This window comes from Spizellomyces punctatus, assembly GCF_000182565.1.
Source record: "Spizellomyces punctatus DAOM BR117 chromosome Unknown supercont1.6, whole genome shotgun sequence".
NCBI lineage: Eukaryota > Fungi > Chytridiomycota > Chytridiomycetes > Spizellomycetales > Spizellomycetaceae > Spizellomyces > Spizellomyces punctatus.
Window position 1 is genome coordinate 136,081 of NW_015971542.1, and position 20,907 is coordinate 156,987.

At 47.6% G+C, this 20,907-nt stretch overlaps 6 protein-coding genes across 6 annotated transcripts; 4 read left to right on the forward strand and 2 right to left on the reverse strand.

Annotated features, from left to right (window-relative positions):
- The first annotated feature begins 354 nt into the window (after positions 1 to 354).
- On the forward strand, positions 355 to 5,339 carry SPPG_03744 (uncharacterized protein). Its single transcript, XM_016751993.1, has 10 exons — positions 355 to 904; positions 972 to 1,147; positions 1,216 to 1,531; positions 1,592 to 1,784; positions 1,846 to 2,200; positions 2,266 to 3,221; positions 3,282 to 3,997; positions 4,064 to 4,171; positions 4,247 to 4,629; positions 4,695 to 5,339. Exons 1-10 carry the CDS (start codon positions 616 to 618, stop codon positions 5,190 to 5,192), a joined length of 3,990 nt encoding a protein of 1,329 aa, XP_016608655.1. The 5' UTR covers positions 355 to 615; the 3' UTR covers positions 5,193 to 5,339.
- A 425-nt stretch (positions 5,340 to 5,764) lies between these two features.
- SPPG_03745 (uncharacterized protein) lies at positions 5,765 to 7,868 on the forward strand (the record flags this gene model as incomplete). Its single annotated transcript, XM_016751994.1, has 9 exons — positions 5,765 to 5,839; positions 5,903 to 6,031; positions 6,095 to 6,191; positions 6,258 to 6,538; positions 6,613 to 6,765; positions 6,827 to 6,922; positions 6,993 to 7,263; positions 7,324 to 7,456; positions 7,523 to 7,868. The coding sequence occupies 9 exons, from the start codon at positions 5,765 to 5,767 to the stop codon at positions 7,866 to 7,868; spliced, it is 1,581 nt and encodes a 526-aa protein (XP_016608656.1).
- Positions 7,869 to 7,884: 16 nt separating this feature from the next.
- Positions 7,885 to 9,651, reverse strand: SPPG_03746 (uncharacterized protein). The gene has a single exon (XM_016751995.1). The coding sequence runs from the start codon at positions 9,605 to 9,607 to the stop codon at positions 8,018 to 8,020; it is 1,590 nt and encodes a 529-aa protein (XP_016608657.1). The 5' UTR covers positions 9,608 to 9,651; the 3' UTR covers positions 7,885 to 8,017.
- A 1,460-nt stretch (positions 9,652 to 11,111) lies between these two features.
- Positions 11,112 to 12,709, forward strand: SPPG_03747 (uncharacterized protein). The gene is made up of 2 exons (XM_016751996.1): positions 11,112 to 11,519; positions 11,590 to 12,709. Exons 1-2 carry the CDS (start codon positions 11,209 to 11,211, stop codon positions 12,608 to 12,610), a joined length of 1,332 nt encoding a protein of 443 aa, XP_016608658.1. The 5' UTR covers positions 11,112 to 11,208; the 3' UTR covers positions 12,611 to 12,709.
- A 72-nt stretch (positions 12,710 to 12,781) lies between these two features.
- Positions 12,782 to 17,158, forward strand: SPPG_03748 (uncharacterized protein; the record flags this gene model as incomplete). Its single annotated transcript, XM_016751997.1, has 18 exons — positions 12,782 to 12,937; positions 13,006 to 13,053; positions 13,130 to 13,455; positions 13,531 to 13,729; positions 13,791 to 14,200; positions 14,267 to 14,304; positions 14,410 to 14,726; positions 14,793 to 14,896; positions 14,955 to 15,163; positions 15,225 to 15,479; positions 15,551 to 15,642; positions 15,699 to 15,902; positions 15,973 to 16,102; positions 16,167 to 16,316; positions 16,382 to 16,472; positions 16,534 to 16,762; positions 16,840 to 16,953; positions 17,015 to 17,158. The coding sequence occupies 18 exons, from the start codon at positions 12,782 to 12,784 to the stop codon at positions 17,156 to 17,158; spliced, it is 3,216 nt and encodes a 1,071-aa protein (XP_016608659.1).
- A 52-nt stretch (positions 17,159 to 17,210) lies between these two features.
- Positions 17,211 to 20,894, reverse strand: SPPG_03749 (uncharacterized protein). Its single transcript, XM_016751998.1, has 9 exons — positions 20,670 to 20,894; positions 20,304 to 20,581; positions 19,411 to 20,245; positions 18,834 to 19,346; positions 18,710 to 18,774; positions 18,483 to 18,645; positions 17,935 to 18,421; positions 17,650 to 17,866; positions 17,211 to 17,579 (listed from the first exon to the last, which is right to left on the reverse strand). The coding sequence occupies exons 1-9, from the start codon at positions 20,690 to 20,692 to the stop codon at positions 17,335 to 17,337; spliced, it is 2,826 nt and encodes a 941-aa protein (XP_016608660.1). The 5' UTR covers positions 20,693 to 20,894; the 3' UTR covers positions 17,211 to 17,334.
- Positions 20,895 to 20,907: the final 13 nt, after the last annotated feature.

The window sequence follows — 20,907 nt, forward strand, 5'->3', positions numbered from 1 at the left end:
TATTATAAAAACTGATGACTGATCCACAATATGGGGGTTTTCCCACAGACTCATGTCATCACGTGAATGCGCAATGCAAAATAGCATGCTAATTTACCAAAAATGCGCGTTACATCCACCCCAACATCTTATTTCTCCGCTTCCGTGGATATAAATCCAAGTGTTCCAAAGAATCAAACAGCAAATAACAAGCATCCACGTAAGCAATTGAATTTACAAAGAAGAGTCAGCCATTTCCCGTTCGTGGGAACGCGTTGCCCCCAACTTTGTTTCAATCGGAGCTCACCGGAGGAGAGAAATACGGCATAGGAAGGTGGATGAGGTGGACGGGAGAGGTGGAAAAGTTACTTAAGGGCTGATGGCGACTTGCCCACCTTCTACGCATATCAAGCCTCATCATATATTCAGCCATTTTCAACATTTCCCCTGCATTGCTTTCTTCTTCTTGTATTATCTGCACGTGCATTTTGTAGATTATAAAGTTTTAGAAATTTTGGTATTTCCCGCGGATAATCATTTGGCGTGGATATCGCTCCCAAGGAAATCGCTTTTAAAAAAGGAACTTGCTTTGAACTTCCTTTTGTCGTTCCGCTGTCCACTGACTTTCGAATTGTCATGGCGTCTGCGACTCCCGCGCTGACCGCAACTACGGCGAACGGAGGCCACCTGGAGCTAGATGTGACAAAATTAAAAGAAGATGGACACGTCGTCCTGACGGAGGACGAACCCACAACGACGAGCAAAAAGGCAGGAAAAGATAAAGAAAAGAAGCCGGAAACACCTCGAGTCTCCTACCTTCAGCTTTATCGTTATGCCAGTCCGTTTGATATTTTGTTGATAATTGCCGGCACGCTCGCCGCGGCAGCCCACGGCGTCGGAATGCCCCTCATGACCATCATTTTTGGTGAGTCTTTTGTATACCCCCTTGCCAACCCTTACAATGCCATACTGACGGCTTTCCTGTATATTAGCTGATATCCTCGAATACTATTATAGTTACGATCCAAACAATCCTGTTTCCGCTGATCTATTGAGGGATGCCGCCAAAGATACTGCCATATGGTTTGTCATCCTTGCGGCGTCGCTCTTTGCTCTTGCCTACGCTCAAATGTGCTTCTGGATGTGGGCAGGTGAAAATCAAGCAAAGGTGGGTAGTCTCTCAATGGCTCTTGGTGAAGTGCGCTGGCAGCTTAGGCACCTTGCTCCCATTCGCAGCGCATCCGCGAACTCTACTTTAAATCCATCCTTCGTCAAAATGTCGGCTGGTTCGACGCAACCAGTACTGGAGAGCTGACAACCCGGATGACTGCCGATACAGGAATGATCCAAGAAGGCATCAGCGAAAAAGTCGGAATGATCATTCAGTTTGTGACAACATTCATTGCCGGTTTCATTATTGCCTTTATCAAAGGATGGAGATTGGCTCTAGTCTTGACGGCATGCTTTCCCTTGTTGGCCGGTGCTGCCGCTCTCATGTCCATTATGGTTGCCGCCAGCTCGGACAAGGGAAACGATGCGTATGCATCTGCTGGTGCGTCACAATCGTGTAACACTACAACGATGTAGTCCACTTTCTGATGATATTTTACAGGTGGCATTGCTCAGCAAGTCTTGTCCGGCATGAGAACCGTCGTCGCCTTTGGTGGTGAGCACCGTGCGACAAAGAGATACGCTGCACTGCTGAAAAGTGCCGAGAAGGATGCCATCAAAAAGTCTATTTACACGGCTCTTGGTGTTGGTATGATTAACTTTCTCATCTTCGCTGTATACTCTATGGCTTTCTGGTGAGTGCTCTACTTGGATTAATGTCTTCCCTGCCTTTGATTTGACCTAGCTGTCATCCAGGTACGGTGGACGTGAGATTCGGGCTGGCCGTATGAATGGAAAAGAAGTGGTCAACTGTTTCTTTGCGCTCATTATTGGAGCCTTCACACTCGGTCAGGGCATGCCTCACTTTAGCGCTCTCGGAAACGCGCAAGGTGCGGCTTACAAAGTGTTTGGCACCATTGATCGCGTTTCCCCCATCGATGCGAGCAACCCCGGCGGCGAAAAGCCAAGCGAGGTGAAAGGTGATATCGAGTTCAAGGATATTTCATTCCATTACCCGACTCGTGAGGATGTCCCGATTTTATCCAAGTTTAACCTCAAAGTCCAAGCCGGTAAAACCGTTGCCCTCGTGGGATCATCCGGATCCGGAAAGGTAAGAAATGAAATATATCATTTTGGAAAGTCATGCAGAGTTTGCTGAGTTTGCATTTATATCAGTCGACCATTGTAAAACTCGTGGAACGCTTTTACAATCCAGTCTCGGGAACAGTGACTCTAGATGGCCACGACCTCAAGGACTTGAATGTGAAGTGGCTCCGACAGCAAATAGGAATTGTCTCGCAGGAGCCAACCCTGTTTGACACGACCATTCGTCGGAATCTTGTGTTCGGATTGAAGGAAGACCCAGATACGATTCCAAAGGAGAAACTTGACCAAATGGTGGAAGACGCTTGCAAAGTCGCCAACGCCTGGGGATTTATTCAGACTCTTCCTCAAGGGTTGGACACCTCTGTCGGTGAAGCCGGATCCATGTTATCTGGCGGGCAAAAGCAGCGTATTGCCATTGCACGTGCTGTCATGCGGGACCCTCGTATCTTGCTTCTTGATGAAGCAACTTCAGCTCTTGACACCGAGTCTGAGAGACTTGTCCAAGCGGCGTTGGAGTCTGCATCTCAAGGACGAACAACCATTGTGATTGCACATCGCTTGTCCACGATCAAAAATGCTGATTTGATCGTGGTGATGAATAAGGGAGCGATTGTCGAACAAGGCACTCATGACGCTCTTGTTGCGGCCCGGGGAACGTACTATGAACTGGTTGAGGCGCAGCGTCTCAGAGGAGGCACGAACCATGAAGGTAATGGCCAAGAGAAGAATACGGTTGCCATCGATGTTGCCGATCTCGAAAATGCTGTCGAACCTGTCGCTACTGCAGAGCCTGTCAAACGTATCGGTGACGCCGGCGTCACGCTTGACATTGGAGAAAAGCCGCCAGCCCCTGAGCGCGTAGAGTCTGCACTTGAACGGCGCCAGAGTGTTGTGTCCCTTCGCAAGCGCAAGGAATTGGAAGAGGAGTTGGCCAAGAAGGAGAAGGAAGCAATGCTGAAGCGAAACGTGGACAAAAAGAGAATTCTGATGATGAACAAACCAGAATTCCCGATCATGTTCTTAGGGTAAGCTACAGCATTATCATCGCATTCGTTGTAGACGGATACCTTACCAAAGCCACCTAGTGTCATGTGCTCGTTGGTAAACGGCGCGGTTATGCCCGTTTTTGCCCTAATCTTTTCCGAACTCATCGCTGTGTTCAATCGTACGGGTGATGAGTTAACTCGGGAAATTAACAAATGGGCTCTTGGATTTTTCCTGTTGGCCATTGCCGCCTTTATTAGTCACGTCATTCAAATCGGTCTCTTGCGAATTGCCGGTGATAAACTTACCACTCGCCTCCGTCATGAGTCGTTCCGTGCCTTGATGAGACAGGAGATTGCATTTTTCGATGATGAGAAGAACTCTACGGGAGCGTTGACCGCCAAGCTCGCCGAGGATGCCAACCTGGTACAAGGTCTCACTGGACAAACTTTTGCACAGATCCTGCAATTGATCTCCAACTTTACTGTTGGACTTGGAATTGCCTTTTCAAACAGTTGGCAGCTCACACTCGTCGTTTTGGCCTGTGTGCCCTTGGTCGGGATCGGTGGTTATCTTCAGCTCAAGACCTTGACTGGTTTCGGTGAAAAGTCCAGGGAGGCTTACAAGGATGCCAACCAAACTGCATCCGAAGCCATTGAAAGCATTCGTACCGTGCAGACGCTGACTAAGGAGGAAAAGTTCGCGTCTACCTACGCCGAGCAGATCAAGGTTCCCCATCGTATGGTAGTCAAAGGAGCGTTCGTGAGTTCCGTTGGCTTTGCCAGTGCTGAGAGTGTTATCTTTTTGACATATGCCCGTATGTATTGTGGTCTTTATCTGTGTGGAACAAGGTCGTATGTGCTGACAATCTCTGGTTTGTTAGTTGCCTTCTGGTACGGTTCTGAATTGATGCTCAAAAACACATACGATGCGAAGCAAGTCATGACAACCATGTTTTCCATCATTTTTGCTGCCATGGCTGCTGGGCAAGGTAATACTAGATGATACGCGGCCACTTTCGTTTCCATATGCCGGCTCTAATATTCTGGCTGGTTCAATTGTCTAGTCACAAACTTTGCGCCTGATGCAGCCAAAGCCAAGCTCGCTGCCCTTGGCATCCTCGATATTCTCGACCGTACGTCTCGCATCGACGCAACCAGTACGGAAGGCGAGCGTCCTGCAAAGCCGCAGGGCCGTCCATCAACTATTGACACGCACTTTGCTTACCCTACTCGTCCCGACATCTCTATTTTGCGGGGATTGAACATTGCGGCCGAGGTTGGAACGACCGTAGCATTGGTCGGCCACTCTGGTTGCGGTAAGAGTACCGTTCTTGGATTATTGGAGCGCTGGTACGATGTTACAGATGGACGTGCGGAGGTGGACCAGCTCGATGTCCGCATGTGGAACTTAAAGTACCTCAGGGAACAGATGGCGCTTGTCGGACAGGTAAGCAACTTTTGTATATGGCTGCGATCTGTGAAGGGGAGCTGATGTGGCATTGACCTTGCTAGGAACCCATCCTTTTCGATGTGTCCATCCGTGAAAACATCGCCTACGGCGCACCTGAAGGCGAGGCAACCGACGAGCAAATCGAAGCCGCCGCCCGCGCCGCCAACATTCACGATTTCGTCATTGGTCTCCCCAAAGGATACGACACAATGGTCGGCGAAAAAGGAGGCCAACTCAGTGGTGGCCAAAAGCAACGCATTGCCATTGCTCGCGCGCTCATCCGAAACCCGAAACTCCTCCTTCTAGACGAGGCGACCAGTGCCCTAGACTCTGAATCCGAAAAAGTGGTCCAAGACGCCCTCGACCGCGCTGCCAAAGGTCGTACAACTGTAGTGATTGCACATCGTCTTTCTACCATCCAGAATGCGGATAGGATTTACGTCGTCCGCGGTGGACAGGTGGCAGAGATGGGCACCCATGCGGAATTGGTTGATCTGGGTGGGGCGTATGCCGAGTTGGTAAATCAGCAGATGCTCCACAAGGAGGAAACAACGTCATAAAGTGTATGATTGGTTGGTACATTGGATACTTTGGGTACTTTGTCATAGATTCCTTTTTTTTTCGGCATACTTGGGATAATGGACTGCAATTATGAGAGCCTGGTGCTCTGGCTTCAAAATACACGCTACAGAACATATACATGTGCTTGGATTGCTATTTCTTTGTTGTTGCTTTGGTTTGGATGGACATTTCTGGTGGCCGTTATGATGTTGGCCATACCCAACCTAGAGTTTTCATCCGAGATGTTGTGAGCTCTGCACTAATATCCGCTCCACCCCAGGTACGAAGACACGGAATCAAATGAATCAGTTTGCTGAATATCTCTAAATTGTCAATCGTCAGGACCGACGGAGCTGCCATCCAACCTGGGCGTCGTCTACGAGTAACCCAAAACTCCGATTGCCTTACTGTGCCACCTGCGCGAGAAAGTTAAAAACTCTTCAATCACGTGGTAACTGATCGATGCACTAAGCCACGTGAGGGTCCGATCGCGTTCTCATCACATCGTCAGTTTCCGTGGGACGGTCATCTTTCAAAAACCGCACTCTTTTCAACTGTCCCATGGTGTGAAATGCCCCAAGACCCTCAAGATGGGTTCATAGAGCTTGTACAAGAATGCATACAGAACCTGTCGACAGAAGAAGAGGTATTTCGTCATGTTTATTTACATGGCGTTGTGTTGGTGTTGAGGGCAAATTTTTTGGTGCAGGCCACGGACGACCAGCCAGTTGGCGTTCTTTACAAGTTTTCGGTGCTTGCTGATGCAGCGCAACAGTTTGACGACCCCTTGGGTAAACTGCACGCTACTGCAGCATGCTCAAATGTGCTGATCTTGCTGGTAGGAGATGCAGTGTGAGAAACGGTGCAAACCGAACACTAACTCTTCACGGTTGCGACGCAGAGCCGCGGATTTACAACCAAGCACCAGCATGCTGCATTTACCGCATTGAAGATCCTTGAAACCATTGTTTGTTCAGAAAGCAACAAGTTCCCTGAAGGTCAGGCGCATTTCGAGATCATTTCTTGGAAGATGGTACTCACCAAACTTTTAACATTTTGCACAGATCGGTCTGCCGCAGATGCTCTCGCTGCATTTTTTGCTCACCTGGTGTCGAATCTTCGACCGAGCGTACAAGCATCGCCCACAGACCGATCAAAAATACATAACATCATGTACTCGCTCGACTTCCTACAACGTATCCTGAAACATTGTCGAACTCGAATGAAAAGGGCCCATGAGACATGCCCTTTTGCCCTGCTATATCCGCTTGCGATTGCCCTTGCTGACAAGGACAAGGATGGGCGGGTTGGCTGGATGTCTGTATTATTTATGAAGCGGACCTTGGTGCGAAAGAGTTCATTCGAGCGAATCGAGTCGCGAGTTCAACATGATGTCTTTGACCCATTCTAAAATTACAGATTCCGCCAGAAACTCTCTCCCACTACATTGCGCTAATGCACGGTATTGTTAAGACGAATATTATTGTATCGGCACGATCGGACGGGCCGGACCCAACTATTGTCGCGACGATGTTGAGCTTGATTCGGTATATGAAAGCACATGTTCCTTCGGTAAGACAAGTGCAACAGAGCTGCAATTGTAGGACAGGATTTTGACATGCAATGGTTCTAGCTGGGAACGCTTTTAGAAGACTGCAGTCCGTACGTTAGACGAAAGACATTAGAACTCCTTCATACGATCACCACCAGCAACGGCGACATGGTATCGGTAGGAACTATTGCCTTTACCGTCTACCATGTCCGTTAATAGTAGGGTCGTCGCTGATATGATATTATAGATCATTCTTCTCCTAGATCATCTCTACCGGTGTTTAGACCACATACATAACCCATCATTTACGGAATGGTGGACACGTACCATCACGGACGACTATACAGAGTTCTTCTTGGACCCTTCTCATCCCATCGACAGGGAATCTCTCAAAATTTGTGTAAATATGCTTTTGGAGGCGCTTTCCGCAGGGATGCGCGACTTTTCGGGACCAGAGATTACAGTGGAAAGGAAACGATTCATGTTTTTGTTGGATAGGTTCTCGGTGGGGTTTGCTGGTAAGCTCTGGGATCGCTTGGTCGATGATGACACAAAAAATAAAGTCATTGTATCGGCAGATGTTCTGAGAAATAGTAATCTGCGAACTTATCTCTTTCAACTGTACGGTGATAATGATGCGCAGCTTTTTGGTGTTCTTTCCATCTTTATCCAGTTGTATATCGGTGTACAACAGGACGAGATAATGAAGCGGTAGGTCCAAAATCGGTTTCTGACTGGGTCTCATGAGTTCCTTTGTTCACTAGTTGAATTTTCCAGACTTTTCCCAACCATTACGTACGCTCTCCATACCCTCAACCCTCACGCCCTCTGGATTCACTTCTCCTTAAACACCAACAACGATCCAGAAACTCTCTTGGACTTTTTGATATCTGGCGAAACGGGATTTCTAGAATATTTTGTCAAATATTTGCGATTTATCCTGTCGCGTGTGGAAGCCTTTCGGAACATGTGTCAGCGTCAAGGGGCTATGGAGGTCCAGCTATTGCTATTGAGCGGTTTGAAGGATCGAGTGGAGAGTTTGTGGAAACGTGGGTTGTTTCCATACGAACCTGGAGTGCTAGTCAAGAGACTGGATGATGTTATTAGTGCTCTGAGTGGGTAGCAGGAGCTGAGTTTGTCGGGAGTACGCAAGACCAAGACCAGATTATATATTATATATATTTTACATTATACACGAGCAGAACGCCCTTAAAAGCCAACTGCAGATCAATAATAAATAATATACCACAACTTTTCGACGGCCGCGCCCTCCTAAATAGCATTACCCAAACCAGACCGCTTGCTTCTCACCATAACCTCCACAGGATGTACCAAGCCTTGGCTTCCTTCACTGCCTAATGCTTGCCCCTCAGTCCACCCCATCGCCTTCAACATCCGATGCCCAATATTCCCTTCACCGATCGGCTTACTTCCCTCTCCAACCACAGACCCCAATTTTGGTCGCGCCTTTTGATCGGGTGCCCCTGGTGGCTTCTTCTTTTTGGTCCCGCTACCAGGTGACCTGGTATTCCCCTTTAATCTTCCTCCCTCTGCTTCGACAACTTGTTTGACAACCGATTTCCAATGTTGCGGTACATGTGATCGTTGTGTACGGATTAGAACGGAGACTTTGGCTTTTCCTTTTCCGCGGGTCTTGGGTAGGAGATGATACTCCCTTGCCATGCTGTAGACGAGTCGTCGGACTGCGCCTGGCATGGGTGGGAGAGTCACGCAAGGTTTGGAGGGTTCGTTTTGGGTGAATGTGTGCATGGTTGAGTTGACGGTGGAAAGGAATGTAGTCACATCTTTAGTGATTTTTGTGCCTGAGCGTGAGAGGGCAGCGTTGAGGTTTTGGCCGGCGTTGGCTCTTTCGCGGGCTTTTTGGTGTTTGTTGCGGGTGAACTCGGCCTGCTCGCGTCGCTTTTGTTTACGTGCTTGGGATTTGGAACCAAAGTCTGCTTTGAGAATTTGCTGAAACTTGCGCTCGGAAGGATCTTTATTCCGGGAAGTATTCTCATCCCATGCGGACTTTCTGCCTTCGAAATCTTGTTTGAGATACTCTTCGTCATCGTCACTATCGTCATTCTCACTTCCCAGCCCCAGCCGTGCAAATGATGGTATCTCGTCACTAGAATCATCACTAGTATCCACTTCCTCATCATCATGTCCCATCATCAATGCTTCATATAGCCCAACTTCTGCTTCTTCTTCGTCCGATGAGGCCGATAAAGAAGTCAGGTGGGTTAATGCACTGGAGAGATCTCCAACGGAAGAGTTTTGGATATAATCCATCATGATAGCCATTTCTTCCGGGTCTACATCTTGTTCTGGGGTTTCATCTGATGAAAGGCCATCTTTGTCCTCCTCTCGGTCTTCCACATCCTGTTCGACAAGTAGCCTGTTTATGCCACCATCATTCCGACATTTTTTTCTTTTACTTGATTGGCCGTGTCTCTGCTTCCTTCGCCGTTCTTTTTGGGTTGGGGTGAGGGAGATAAAGTCTTCTGCAGAGGATGTTGATGTGGGTGTCGTTCCTTGTGTGTTGGGTAGGCGTTCCGGTGTCAGTGGCGTGTGAAGAAGAGCGGAGTCACCTCGGCGGTCCATAAAGAAGAGTTGGGAGGAAAATTGACGAGAAGAGCTTTCAGTGCGGCCGGATACTGACGACGTCGTTGTTCCAAGACTGTCGGCCTTTGGTGTTGCGTCCAAGACTGCGCCGTCACCTTGCTGATCTATAAAGAAGAGCTGGGTCAATCGTTCACAGGTGGACATTGTGCTATGTGACGGTGTTCGTCTTGCGGTGTAGTTTGCGGAATCACCGTCAATAAGCGATATCAGTATCCTCGTCAACACAGACCTTTGCATGCAGTAGCCAGTGGAGTAGCCACACTTCAAGGCACGTGTTTGTGCTGACATAAGCGACCTGCTATGCTTTACCACATACTGTACCTTGTATCGTTGTCAAATGCACAGCGATTCCATTAGTATGCATATCCCAATGTCCAACTTGCAATGTATCAATTGCAGTACATATGGGGCAAGACCATCATGCAGTCATCTGAATCTTGAATGACCTGCTGCTGGCACTAGAGAGATAATGCATGCCCGGAGATGTGTCCTCTCCGGTGTTGATACATATTGAATGCCCTAACGATGGCCACAATGCCTCATCCTTACCATATTCACTGGATGTGTCTGGCATATCTAGCGTACTCGGCTGCGATGTTGCTTGTCGTATGCAAACTGACTGTCAGGTGTGGAAATCCAATGCATTGGATGGGCATTCAAATGAGTAGCCCGTGATCGGACGAGACCGGAAGACGGTAAAATTGCATAGCCCCTCCCGATGTCACCCGAGAACCGTCACGCGCTATGATGACACATCTTTGCGCATTATCTTGCGCCGTGGCTGCTTTTTGGGATTCCGTTCCTTTTGTTATAAAGGCTCCAGCAAGCGGTTCTCGTCGTTTCCCGACACGGTATCCTTGAACTTTCACGATTTATTTGCGGCAATTGCATTGGCAAGAGTTTAATTTTAGTAACAAGGTGAGTACATTTATTTGTATTATCGTTTGGTACCTGCTTTATCAACGGTCTGTGTCAGTTCCGAAGGGTTTGGGGAACCTATATAAAGGGCTGGTTTAACCTTTGACATTGCCAACACAGATCACCTTGTCTGTTGCCAAACCAATTTTTCTTGTTTGATTTTACTCCAGCTCTTTGCCGACTCCCTCTCCGACCAATCGCACCCTCCAACGAAACCTAGACCAAAGAAAAACATAATGCCACTCACAACGCCATCACCAGCGCCATCCGCCCGCCCTATCACTACTCCTGCACCCACCCCAGTCCCCTCAAAACAGTCCACGCAGCAACAATCCGTCTCTGGAACACCGCCGACGGGAAAGACAAGCACACGCAATGTGACAATGGCCATGTATCAGAGTCACACTGTCGAGCATCATGACGGCCTTTAATAATGGTTGGCGGGGACATATATTGATGAGCGGGGATAGAAGTGGGTAGAAACAGAATATGTTTTCGATTCAAGTGGTTTTCTTTTTTGTGTATTTGTATTTTTCTTCCTTTTAATACTCGATCATGAATATCTGAATCTCGGGTGTGGGTTGACCTTGTTGAAGATGTCGAACGATAGCGAGTACTCTCTGTAGCAATGAGCCCTTGCCGTACGGCAGACGACGGATCTTGTCGACGTCACCGTCGTCAAAAATTGGGTTGACTTTTGTTTTTTTTGACAGTTGGATCGACTGTTAAAAGACCATTAATTAGCCTTTTCCGTTTGACACGTGCTTTCATGACTCATCCGACCAAAGTTGACCTTTCTCACAGCATGGTCGGGTCCCTGCATGGCGCTCTGGAATTTGCTTCCATCGTCGTTGTAGAAAACGGCTGTCAACGGGCTGCTTGCACTCTGTTCAGCTTCCTCTTGCGTGACTTTCCTTGGTATGCCTTTACTGAAGCAACTTGAGACTGTGTCATCCCCCCCTCGCCTTGACAATCTACCGCCTATCTCGCAAGAAGCTCGTGGAAACGCGACAAAAACAATGTCGCATCCTGGAAGGGGGAATGTTGCAAGCGACATGTTACATGAAGTTTTACAAGTCATGAAGCGGCAGCAAGGAGACGACGTTCGATCAAAGCAGTGCAGCACGCAGGACCAGCAGGTCATGAGCGAGCACGCGCAACATCGGTCGAACATGAAGCGGCAGTCTTTTAATGGAGCACCGTTGCCTTCTGCGGCAGGTCGACTGGGGGGGTAAGTGCAATTGGATAATATTTGTATTGATAAAAAAATTTTCTGATATTTATATGGGTATGTTGCATAGACGCCAGCCATCAACAGATACTCTTGGCAAGGGATCTACTGTAGCATATCCCCCACAGCGACGCTTCTCTTATGCTATTGAAAACCACCCACCAATTCCGTACCAAGGGCATCCGCAATCTCATCAACCACGACCCGCCGCATACCGTCTCGGTCCTACGCCTACTCCTGCTCCTGCTCAACCTCCACATCCCCCAGTCCCACATGCACGATCTGCCAATCCAACCATTGCAGCAATTCACAAGAAGCCTGAAGAAGACGAAGATGATGACGTACCTCTCGGCGTGCTGATGCAAATGGGGCGATTGCCATTTCAGTCAAAGGAATCCTCTGGTCGTCAAGGAAATGCTCCGAATGCCCGCCAAGTGTATAATTGTTTTCCCCACCCCCTTCCCTCTCCGCCCATCAATCCAAGGCGAATTCACAGCACATCTTTCGAACATCTTCACAACCCTGCTCCGGCCTCTTCAAAGAGGATTTCACGCCATAGTGTTGTCATCGATCCCATTGTTAGTCAACCCCGGGAAGACCATCGCCGCAACCGCCAATCTTCATTTGTACCTCCTTTATCATATCGCAATTCGGCGACTGACGTCACCCCGAACACCACAGGCAGAGAGGTCAAAAATAGCCGTCAGCGCCCAACATCTATGGTTCTAGGATATGGCTCCTCTGGTGGAGCCGCAGTGCATATACCCCCGCAGCAACAAGAGCACAGTCCTTGTACTCCGCCAATGACTCCTGTGCCTGCAAATCTCTCGGAACGTCTCCCGGCTCCGCCTCCTTTGTTACAATTCACTCAGGTTGATTTTAAGACGTCCAAGACTCTCCGTGAGTTGGCTCGTTCGACCCAACCTACACCTACGCCGTCGGAGAGCAGCGGGAGTGGAACAGGAAGTGGGCACAGCAGTGATGCTGCTCGGAAGCTGCGGAGATCATCACGAATGTCTGTAACTATGCCACCGTTGGAATATCAAAAGCCAGTCGCTGGTGATATGAAGAGAGCTAGTTTTGCGGGATGATATTATTACTGTAAACTTGGATGCTTATGTAACTACATAGCTGTAGCTTGTAGACTTTGTAGACACGGACCACAAATAATAAACCTTGTTTTAGCTACAACTGTGTGTCACGAACAGATGAGTCATACGCAGAATGCATGACGCTTGCATAGTGTCTTCTTGGCCAACATTATGGGCTCTGACAACGACAACCAAGACCCGTCAACCGCTGGCACTGCGGCGGAACGGGAATTCTTTGAACAGTCGACAGATGTGCGCAAGTATTGGTATCCACTAATCCCATCCGCTGAACTAGATGCCGCAACACCTGTTGGGCTTCACCTCCTGGTATGGTGATGCAATCTGGATAGGTTGAAGCTATCTGGGTTGGGCCTGATACAGCACCCTGTAACTAGGACGATCCACTAGTTATTTACAGGGCATATCCAGGCGGAGATGCAGTGGTAATGCGGAACATCTCTACCATACAATGCAGGTGTCACACACAAGCTAAATTCCATGAAACCCAAACAATTTTAGATCATTCAAGACAAATGCCCTCATCGGGCGGCGCCCTTATCCCTCGGTCGCATTGTTGACGGCCATATCGAATGCAAGTATCATGGCTGGCAGTTTGACAGCACTGGTGCATGCTCCCATATCCCGTCCTATCCACCTGCGGCAAAACCGCCCCTCGCCGCACACGTTCGACAGTACCCAACACGGGAGGTAGATGGATGGATCTGGGTCTGGCCAGGAGCTTCACTGGATTCATTGGACAAGGATGGTCCTAGCTTATATATGGCCTATGGAAGGGAACAGGAGTTGGTACCTTGGAGTGGATATGTGGATCTGGATATTGACCAGTAGAGTATTTTTGAGCCGTTTATTTCATATCATATTTGATCTCACGCCAGCTGTGATCTTGCTTTCTACGGCAGCTCTCTTTTAGTGGAAAATTTTCTCGATCCGGCTCATCTCCCGTTCGTTCACAAGACAACAATATCCAAGCGATCAAATGTGACGCCAATCCACATATCTGCAATTCAATTCAGTCCAGGCTCGATGAAAGGTAGACAAGTGACCCCTCGACGTCCAGATTTGACTGAGGTTGAACTTGAGTTTCGAACCCCTTGCACGGTGCGGCACGATCTTCAGCGACGATCACGGAATAGATATTCACGCTTCAAATTGCCTATAGGTTGCTCTGAAATTCAAACGGCCAAAGCAGCACGAAATCCAAATTGATAATGATGTCTCTCCACCCTTACCATTTGACCAAACATTCTACGCAATTCCTACACAGAAAGGCAAATGTCGCTTTATCTATTTCCAGCGCATGCCATTTCTTCCCTCACCTACATGCACCTTCGTCAAATATTTCCCGCCTCTTCGCTGGCTAATTTCGTGGTATTTGCACCGTTTCAATCAACGTGTGCTTTACGAGGATTATGCACTACTGAAGGGCTTGCAACGGAATCTGGCCAAGGGCGCCAAGGCGCTTGACAGCAGAACTGTGGTTGCTGCCGATGGTCTTGTTGTCAAGTATAGAGCATGGTGGAGAAGAGCATTTGGGAGAAGAGGGAAGCGCTGGAATGTGTGGTTTGCAGGGTAGATACTCATATTTTATCGTATCTGTACACGTTTTTGGTATCTAAAACGTTCTTGCGATTGCAGGTATAACCCTGATATTGAAGATATTGTTCTGGACACGAGTAGGCCAGCGTGTGCGTCTGCTTGTGAATAACGTAGGGATTGAGACTTGTGTCACTCATTTACCACCATGCGTACGTCTCGTAGCGCTGTTATCGTACTCGTAGTTTATTTGATTTCAACGATTGTTCAGATCAGTGTGGCTTGTCGCTTATGTCATTCTGCTGCGCACATGGACGCGTCCAACCTCGCGTGTGCCCTTGTATGCCAGCAAACTGTAAACAGTATGCAAAGATCCAGCTCATTCCGCTCGCATAAGAGTAGTTCCAGCAGTTTTTCCGCAAAGCAATATATCAAGGATGATACTCGTCGCTCAAGTGAATCTTTGAGAAAGGAGAGAGGGGAGCTGAGTCGAAGTGGATCGCTACGATCTGAACGAGGAAGCCTGCGGAATGAAAGATCGGGGAAAGCCGAGAATGGAGTGGTAGGTTCGGAAGATTTCTGATCGTAATTGAGGACGCCTAACACTTTGATGCGACGATCATCATAGATCGCTGTGGCACTGTATGATTATCGGGGTGCCACCGATGAAGAATTGAATTTCAACGAAGGCGATACTTTTGAAATCTTAACTACTGATAATCCAGAGTGGTGGTAATAAAGTTTGACAACTTAAGTATGAATTATACTTTAATTTGACGCTTGCATACAGGTATGTGTGCACTCGTAACGGTCAAAAGCTCGAGGGATACGTTCCGACAACGTACGTCCGGAAACTGGAAGATAACGAAGTCTCTGAGAATCAAATGAAAGACAGCGGAGAGGAGGAAGGTACCTCGGAATCTGAAAGTGATGATAGTTCTGGATATGAGACTTCCGCGGAGGACTCTCAAGAAGACGATGAAGAAGACATGGGAGAGGGTACGTCTCGAAAGTGCCAATTGGACGTCGGAGCAAGTATCAATGTTACCACATACATCAGATGAGCAAAACGATGATAGCGTGGATGCCAAATCCCCTACCGAGTCGAGTCAAACATCTGGAGAGGAAGAGGAAGACGAAATAACGGTGACACCCACCCGCGTAGCCCAAGAGAAAGGGCGGCGAAGACATAGACAACGCCATCACTATCGACGCCCTTCAAGAAGGCGGCTAATACCTCCCGATCCGTTGAAAGGTTTCGGAATCTTGCCGCAAGGATTTCGCTTTTCGACTTTGGGAAAAACCTACGAGCAAGGTAACTTACTCCTGAACTTCTCTACTGATTCGTCAGGCACGTTTGTGTGGGTGGCTGACATTTCCCTCAAGGTATCGGACGCCTCTCAAAATCCCTCACACCGAAATTAACACCGGACGGCCTCTGTTTCAAGGATCTCCTATGGGATCACAAGAAAGACCGGGTACATAGGCTTGAACCTTTCCAATGCCGAAATCTCACTTACAAAGTTGAATCCAGATTAAAAAGCTCTCCACCACCTGTACAATAGCTTTCTCCCTGCTCGATGCACGATATATTCCGATTCCTGGACCACATGTCCGTATCCTTGGTCGATGTGTTCGGATGGCGTTGTTTGATAAAGCGAGCATTTTGAGCAATATCCATGCTGTGCCAGCGGTGTATAATCCTGAATTCGAACATTTATGGAAATTTTCTAGCAAAGTAATGTTCGGACTGTTGTGCTAAACTAGTTAGATGTGTTATTAACTAACTTGGTGAACTTTACCAACAGGCTTCTTTGCTGTTTCCAAAAGATGATGAGAATACGTGTTTTTTACGAGTCAACGATGTTGATGTGAACTTGTGCATTCTTTTTGAGTTTTGTATGATTGTTGAGAAGGAGAGCCGGGGGGATAGACCGGGTAAGTTCCTAGGATCTCCATTCTGGGCCATGAACTCTGCGTAACCATCTTTTCTATTTGTAAGAAATCGCACAATTGAGTTGCGGATGGGGTCTTCTTCCCCTCTTCACAACCGACGGAGGCCCAATTGAGAATAAAACGTACGATATTAAACTATATGGTGGTACACCATTTGAAAAGAACGTCCGTCTTTATGAAGAGATTGGAAAGCAAGGTAGAAAGGATATTCAAGGATTTCATATCATATTGTCAGATGATGATATGTCGTCACTTTTCCAGGCCTCTTGCAAAGCCTCATTCAACCAAACAAAACACCTCGTTTGAACGTCAGAGTATGGAAACTGGGTTCTTCTGCCTTGAGGCGTTTAAAGTAAGTTCTCTGATGCAGTTGCTTCATTCTACACGGCGAATTTATAACATCAAAACCACAGCCACCTACCCGGCACATTGATATCCTTCCTCTCCGCCGTCCCTGCTCTTTCCATGTACCGCCAAATTCTTGCTGACGTTCTGGTAGCACCAAAACGAGATCAAGTGTTTTCGACGATTGGGGATAGCGTCTTGGGTATTTTTCCCCTTCTCGCGGAACAGAATGATTTGTTGAGGCTTTTGGTAATGGTTTGGGAGAGAACATGGAGAACTATGAAGCGGAGCGACAAGGTATTTGTCGTGAGCTATTTGCTCAGAACTCCATTATTGGCACATTGTTTCCCCTAACGCATGATCGGGCCGTATAGAGATCATTTACGCGGAGTAAACAGCAGTTCACGCGTTGCGTAATGGCTGTTTGGCCGCTGCTTCACGTAAGAGAGATGCCAGATTATATTCCTGGCTATGTCGAACTATCACAGGTGCAGCTTACTGCCTTTTCAGGCGTCCATAGACATAATTGTAACCTCATTTTGCATTTAGGCGAGACAAACCATCATCCACCGATTCCAAGAAGTGGGTGTCATTGATTACTTGGGCAAAAATCCTGCTCAAGCAACCATGCGTCCCTTCAACACTGTTGAAGTGCAGTTCAACTGTCTAGCTGCAATTGCCGCTGCAAAGTAATTCAACCAATATAACGCAACCTTATATAAGTTAAGAAAAAATCATTGAACTTGTCAAGGGGAATCATTTATATACATAACACCGTAAATCCGAAAACAAACAAAATAAAAAAACGTTAAAAATCTAATTGTAGAAACCTCTGTACCCGAGTGCCACTATGCGGCCCCTGCGTGTTACTACTTTTCGCACTCCAAGGACATCTCCTTCAGTTTCGTCATACTCTTCTCCACCGGGGGTTTGGCAAGGAAGTTTTGTATTGCTGGTTTGGGCTCGAAGCTGTACTCTACCCGAGCGAGACCAGAGATATCTTTGACCCGGTTGCCCATCATTCGAAGTTTGTCGAAATTAATCATTTGACGTTCAGTACCGATCTTCGACTCATTGCCATCGTTCATGAACGTGAGATCTTTCAAGTAAATGGCTGTGAAGAAGACAGAATTGTTAGTCCCACGTAATCTGCTGAACACAATCACACAGATCACTGTACGTACGCAGGAAAGGGACGATGGGAGGAGTAGCTGCATTTAGCAGATCTCGATAATTCTTCATATTTCGTGAAGGATCTGCCACTTTTTCTAGCTCGGCCCAAGCCTTCTTGGCCTTATCCGGTAACGCTTCCCAGGTTTTCTTCAATCGTTGAATAGGTGGCATGTTCAATCCCGCGATAAGAGCAAACATTGTGAAGAAGTTACTGAGTTCTTGACACATCTTTAAGCGAGTATCATCCATGTGAATACGAGATTATGAAAGATTGGAAACAAAATACTGCCTCGTACCTTTGCTGTGAGAATGAACTTGCGAAGAAGACTCGTTCTCTTCTTTAGATCCTTTTCTTTAAGGATCTCCGTGCTCGCCCAGTAAGACTCCTTGTCGAACCTTTCAATGAAATAAATCATTGATGGGGAACTTTCATTCGTCTTCTGCCAGATCTGGTTCAAATATTCGATCGGATGGATGTTATGGAACAACTTGAAGTTATGAATGCAAAGCTGTTGACTCAAGTCCTCCACGGATATCTCTTGAACCATTCCTTCAATCGTCTTGCCTCTTCGCTCCACAGTTTTGTAGTTGTGGAACATCTCCTGGTACGCCTCGCTTTGGGTTTCCATTATTCGGTATAGCTCGGCTGCATCTGATGCGAACTCGCCGTCATTGTAATCTCGAATTTGGTCCACAAAGTCTTCCAAGTCGGCTTTGATGGAGCCATCAACTCCAAAGTCATGGTAGTGGTGTTTCACCCACCATTTAAAGGCGGCAATGACTCTGAAGAGATGACCTTTGGTATCCAAGCCAAGACCAATGAGTTCAACGAACAGGAACATACCTTCGTTGCGTTGGCACCTTCATCTTATTGAAGTACTCGACATCTTCAGGAGAAGGATCCGGTGGTAGCTCAGAATTAAACCGGGCTACTAACTGATCGAAAAATTCGAGCGGTTTAATGAACGATCGGTATGTCAAGAGGAGAGTATCCATGAATGTAGGGTCTGATATCAGAAAATCAAAATTAATGCGACGAGGAACTTCCTTTGCATTTCAGAGTTAACCCACCCTTTTCCGCATCATCGGTCAACCGCTCTATTAGTTTCTCTGGTGTCGCGGCCATGACTTGAAGTCTGAAAGAAGTCATTAGTCAATATCCCGGTCCCAAGGGTGGACGCAAATCAATACTCACTTTCCCCCGATCAATTGGAGAATCATCACATCCCTGCCCCCTTCACTGACACACATAGTACTGTATGTCTTTTCTTTCCTTACAACCATTACTTCATTAATCCCTTCTTGAATGTAATATGAAAGAGGACGATCCATCTCCACTGTCACGCCCTCCTTTGGTACGTCCAGTGTATAATGGTCAAAGTCCAATTTACGCTTCTGGCAAATATTGAGCAGAACTGTTTCCATCGTGAGGTCCGGTTGAATCATGATAGTAGTACTCTGTAGGTCTGGCAGAGAAACTTTCAGCACAACTCGCTTTGGATCGTCCGCAAGTATGGGCGTGGTGGGGGTGTTAAGCGTCAAAGCATAGTCGGCGCTCATGGGACCTTCAGGTACTTCTATCGCGGTTTCAATGCCCGAAAGAACGTCCGTGTTCGAACGTTGACGATTGGTGCGCAATACAGGCCGACGGAGAGTGGAGTAGCCGGAGCTGCCGCTTGTTGCTGGTGACGAGATTGTGCGCTTCCGACTAGAGAAATAAACAATAAACTCGATGACGACGAATTGATATGCTTTCTATATGAGTGACCTACATTTTTTCTCGGGCTTGTGGTTCACGAGCCACTAAAGAATCCGCTCTCGACAGTGATAACATGTCAGAAGACAAATTCGAGGTTAAAGTTGGTTCGTCAATGGCCCCTGCACTATTATTCTTGCCATCTGGTATGCTGATTGACTGCGACGAGTTAGTGAGAGATTCACGGTCGCAAGCATCGCCGGACATGAAATTAAACCCAAGCGAGGTCACACTACGACGCAGATTTTTAGGAGCTTCACGGGATACGTCGTTACTGAAGGCTTTCAAGTTGTTTCCAGATTGATTCGGTAACGGTGGTAGAATTGGGTAAGTACCGTTAGGAGGGCTCTTTTTTCCATCATACGACGCCAATGTATCCAGGTCAGAGTCCATGCTCTGGAGACTGGAGTCTGCACTTTGAATAGGCGACGGTGCCTCAACACCAAGCCTGCTAGTAGTGCTGAACCTGCCAGCAGGTTTTTTCTCAGCCTTGTCCTCGTCTGTCATCGTAAGAGACAAAGAGCTCGTATTGTTCTCGCTCTGGGACAACCCGCTAGGGGGTCTTGGAGATTCCGGTGGAGTGGAGCTCAGACTGCCCAGTTCACCGGACATATCTGTCGCTGACTTTTTGTTAAAGAAGAGCATCGCGACATTTTTGATGGTCTTGCCTCTCCGCGCCAGCAAGCTCGTGTCAGCTTTGCCAGCTGCTAGCCGCAGTGCAAGTGCTGCTTCGTCTGTAACCGTCTTGGGAAATTCTTGGGAGGACATACGAATGGCGCTTGGTTTTGGGGCATTTAGTACAACCGATGCTCTACGTCCCTGCCGCATCCGTGCTGGATTCGCAGTTTCACCTATAATTGATGTCTGAGATTTTGTGGAAGGTGATGACCGAATATCATCTTCACCAACCTGCTCGCTTCTGCAATATAACCCGCTCCAATCCATGGTATGTATTCAACGCTCTAGCTTCGTCAGCGATCTCTTCTTTCCCATCCGAGTACACCATCTTTGCGATGTGATGGGAAGGAGTCAGCTGCTTCTTTGAGCTAATTACGCAGAGTATCTCCCACATAGTCATGTCACCCTGAACTTGAATCACCGTTGTCATATCGTTCGGTAATTGAACTCGGAGAAAATAATCCAGCGGGGAAGCTTCATCATTCTGCGAAAGCAGAGACGCTTTCGATCTGTCAACACATAAGTCCGTTTAATCATTTTGCGCTGGAGTCTGGATGACCATGCTAGAATTCCATATCTTTCATGATCATGACTTACTCTTGATGTTTCAAAGACGTCATGTTGTGCACGCAATGCGGAATGTATTTTGAGAGAATGCCAGGAGATGATGCCGGGAAAGGACGACACTCAACCGGCCACACAGACTCGAAAGTAGCCTAACGGCGCTGCCAGGTGGGTAAATCGTCTTGCCCCGACAACGGAGTCAACCATAAGATGCTGAGTGACGGGACTGCAGTGAGGATCATGAATTGCCTATTCCAGACCTTCCCTGGGT

Bases quoted from the DNA above. Each gene is read 5' to 3' on its own strand.
- SPPG_03747 (XM_016751996.1), top strand. From the start codon at position 11,209: ATGCCTTTACTGAAGCAACTTGAGACTGTGTCATCCCCCCCTCGCCTT. The intron at 11,520-11,589 runs GTAAGTGCAATT...TATGTTGCATAG, and splicing joins GCGGCAGGTCGACTGGGGGG to ACGCCAGCCATCAACAGATA.
- SPPG_03746 (XM_016751995.1), bottom strand. From the start codon at position 9,607: ATGCAAAGGTCTGTGTTGACGAGGATACTGATATCGCTTATTGACGGT.
- SPPG_03749 (XM_016751998.1), bottom strand. From the start codon at position 20,692: ATGACGTCTTTGAAACATCAAGA. The intron at 20,582-20,669 runs GTAAGTCATGAT...ATGTGTTGACAG, and splicing joins ACGTCTTTGAAACATCAAGA to ATCGAAAGCGTCTCTGCTTT. The intron at 17,580-17,649 runs GTACGTACAGTG...TCTTCTTCACAG, and splicing joins TCCCATCGTCCCTTTCCTGC to CCATTTACTTGAAAGATCTC.
- SPPG_03744 (XM_016751993.1), top strand. From the start codon at position 616: ATGGCGTCTGCGACTCCCGCGCTGACCGCAACTACGGCGAACGGAGGC. The intron at 905-971 runs GTGAGTCTTTTG...CCTGTATATTAG, and splicing joins CCTCATGACCATCATTTTTG to CTGATATCCTCGAATACTAT. The intron at 1,785-1,845 runs GTGAGTGCTCTA...GCTGTCATCCAG, and splicing joins GTATACTCTATGGCTTTCTG to GTACGGTGGACGTGAGATTC.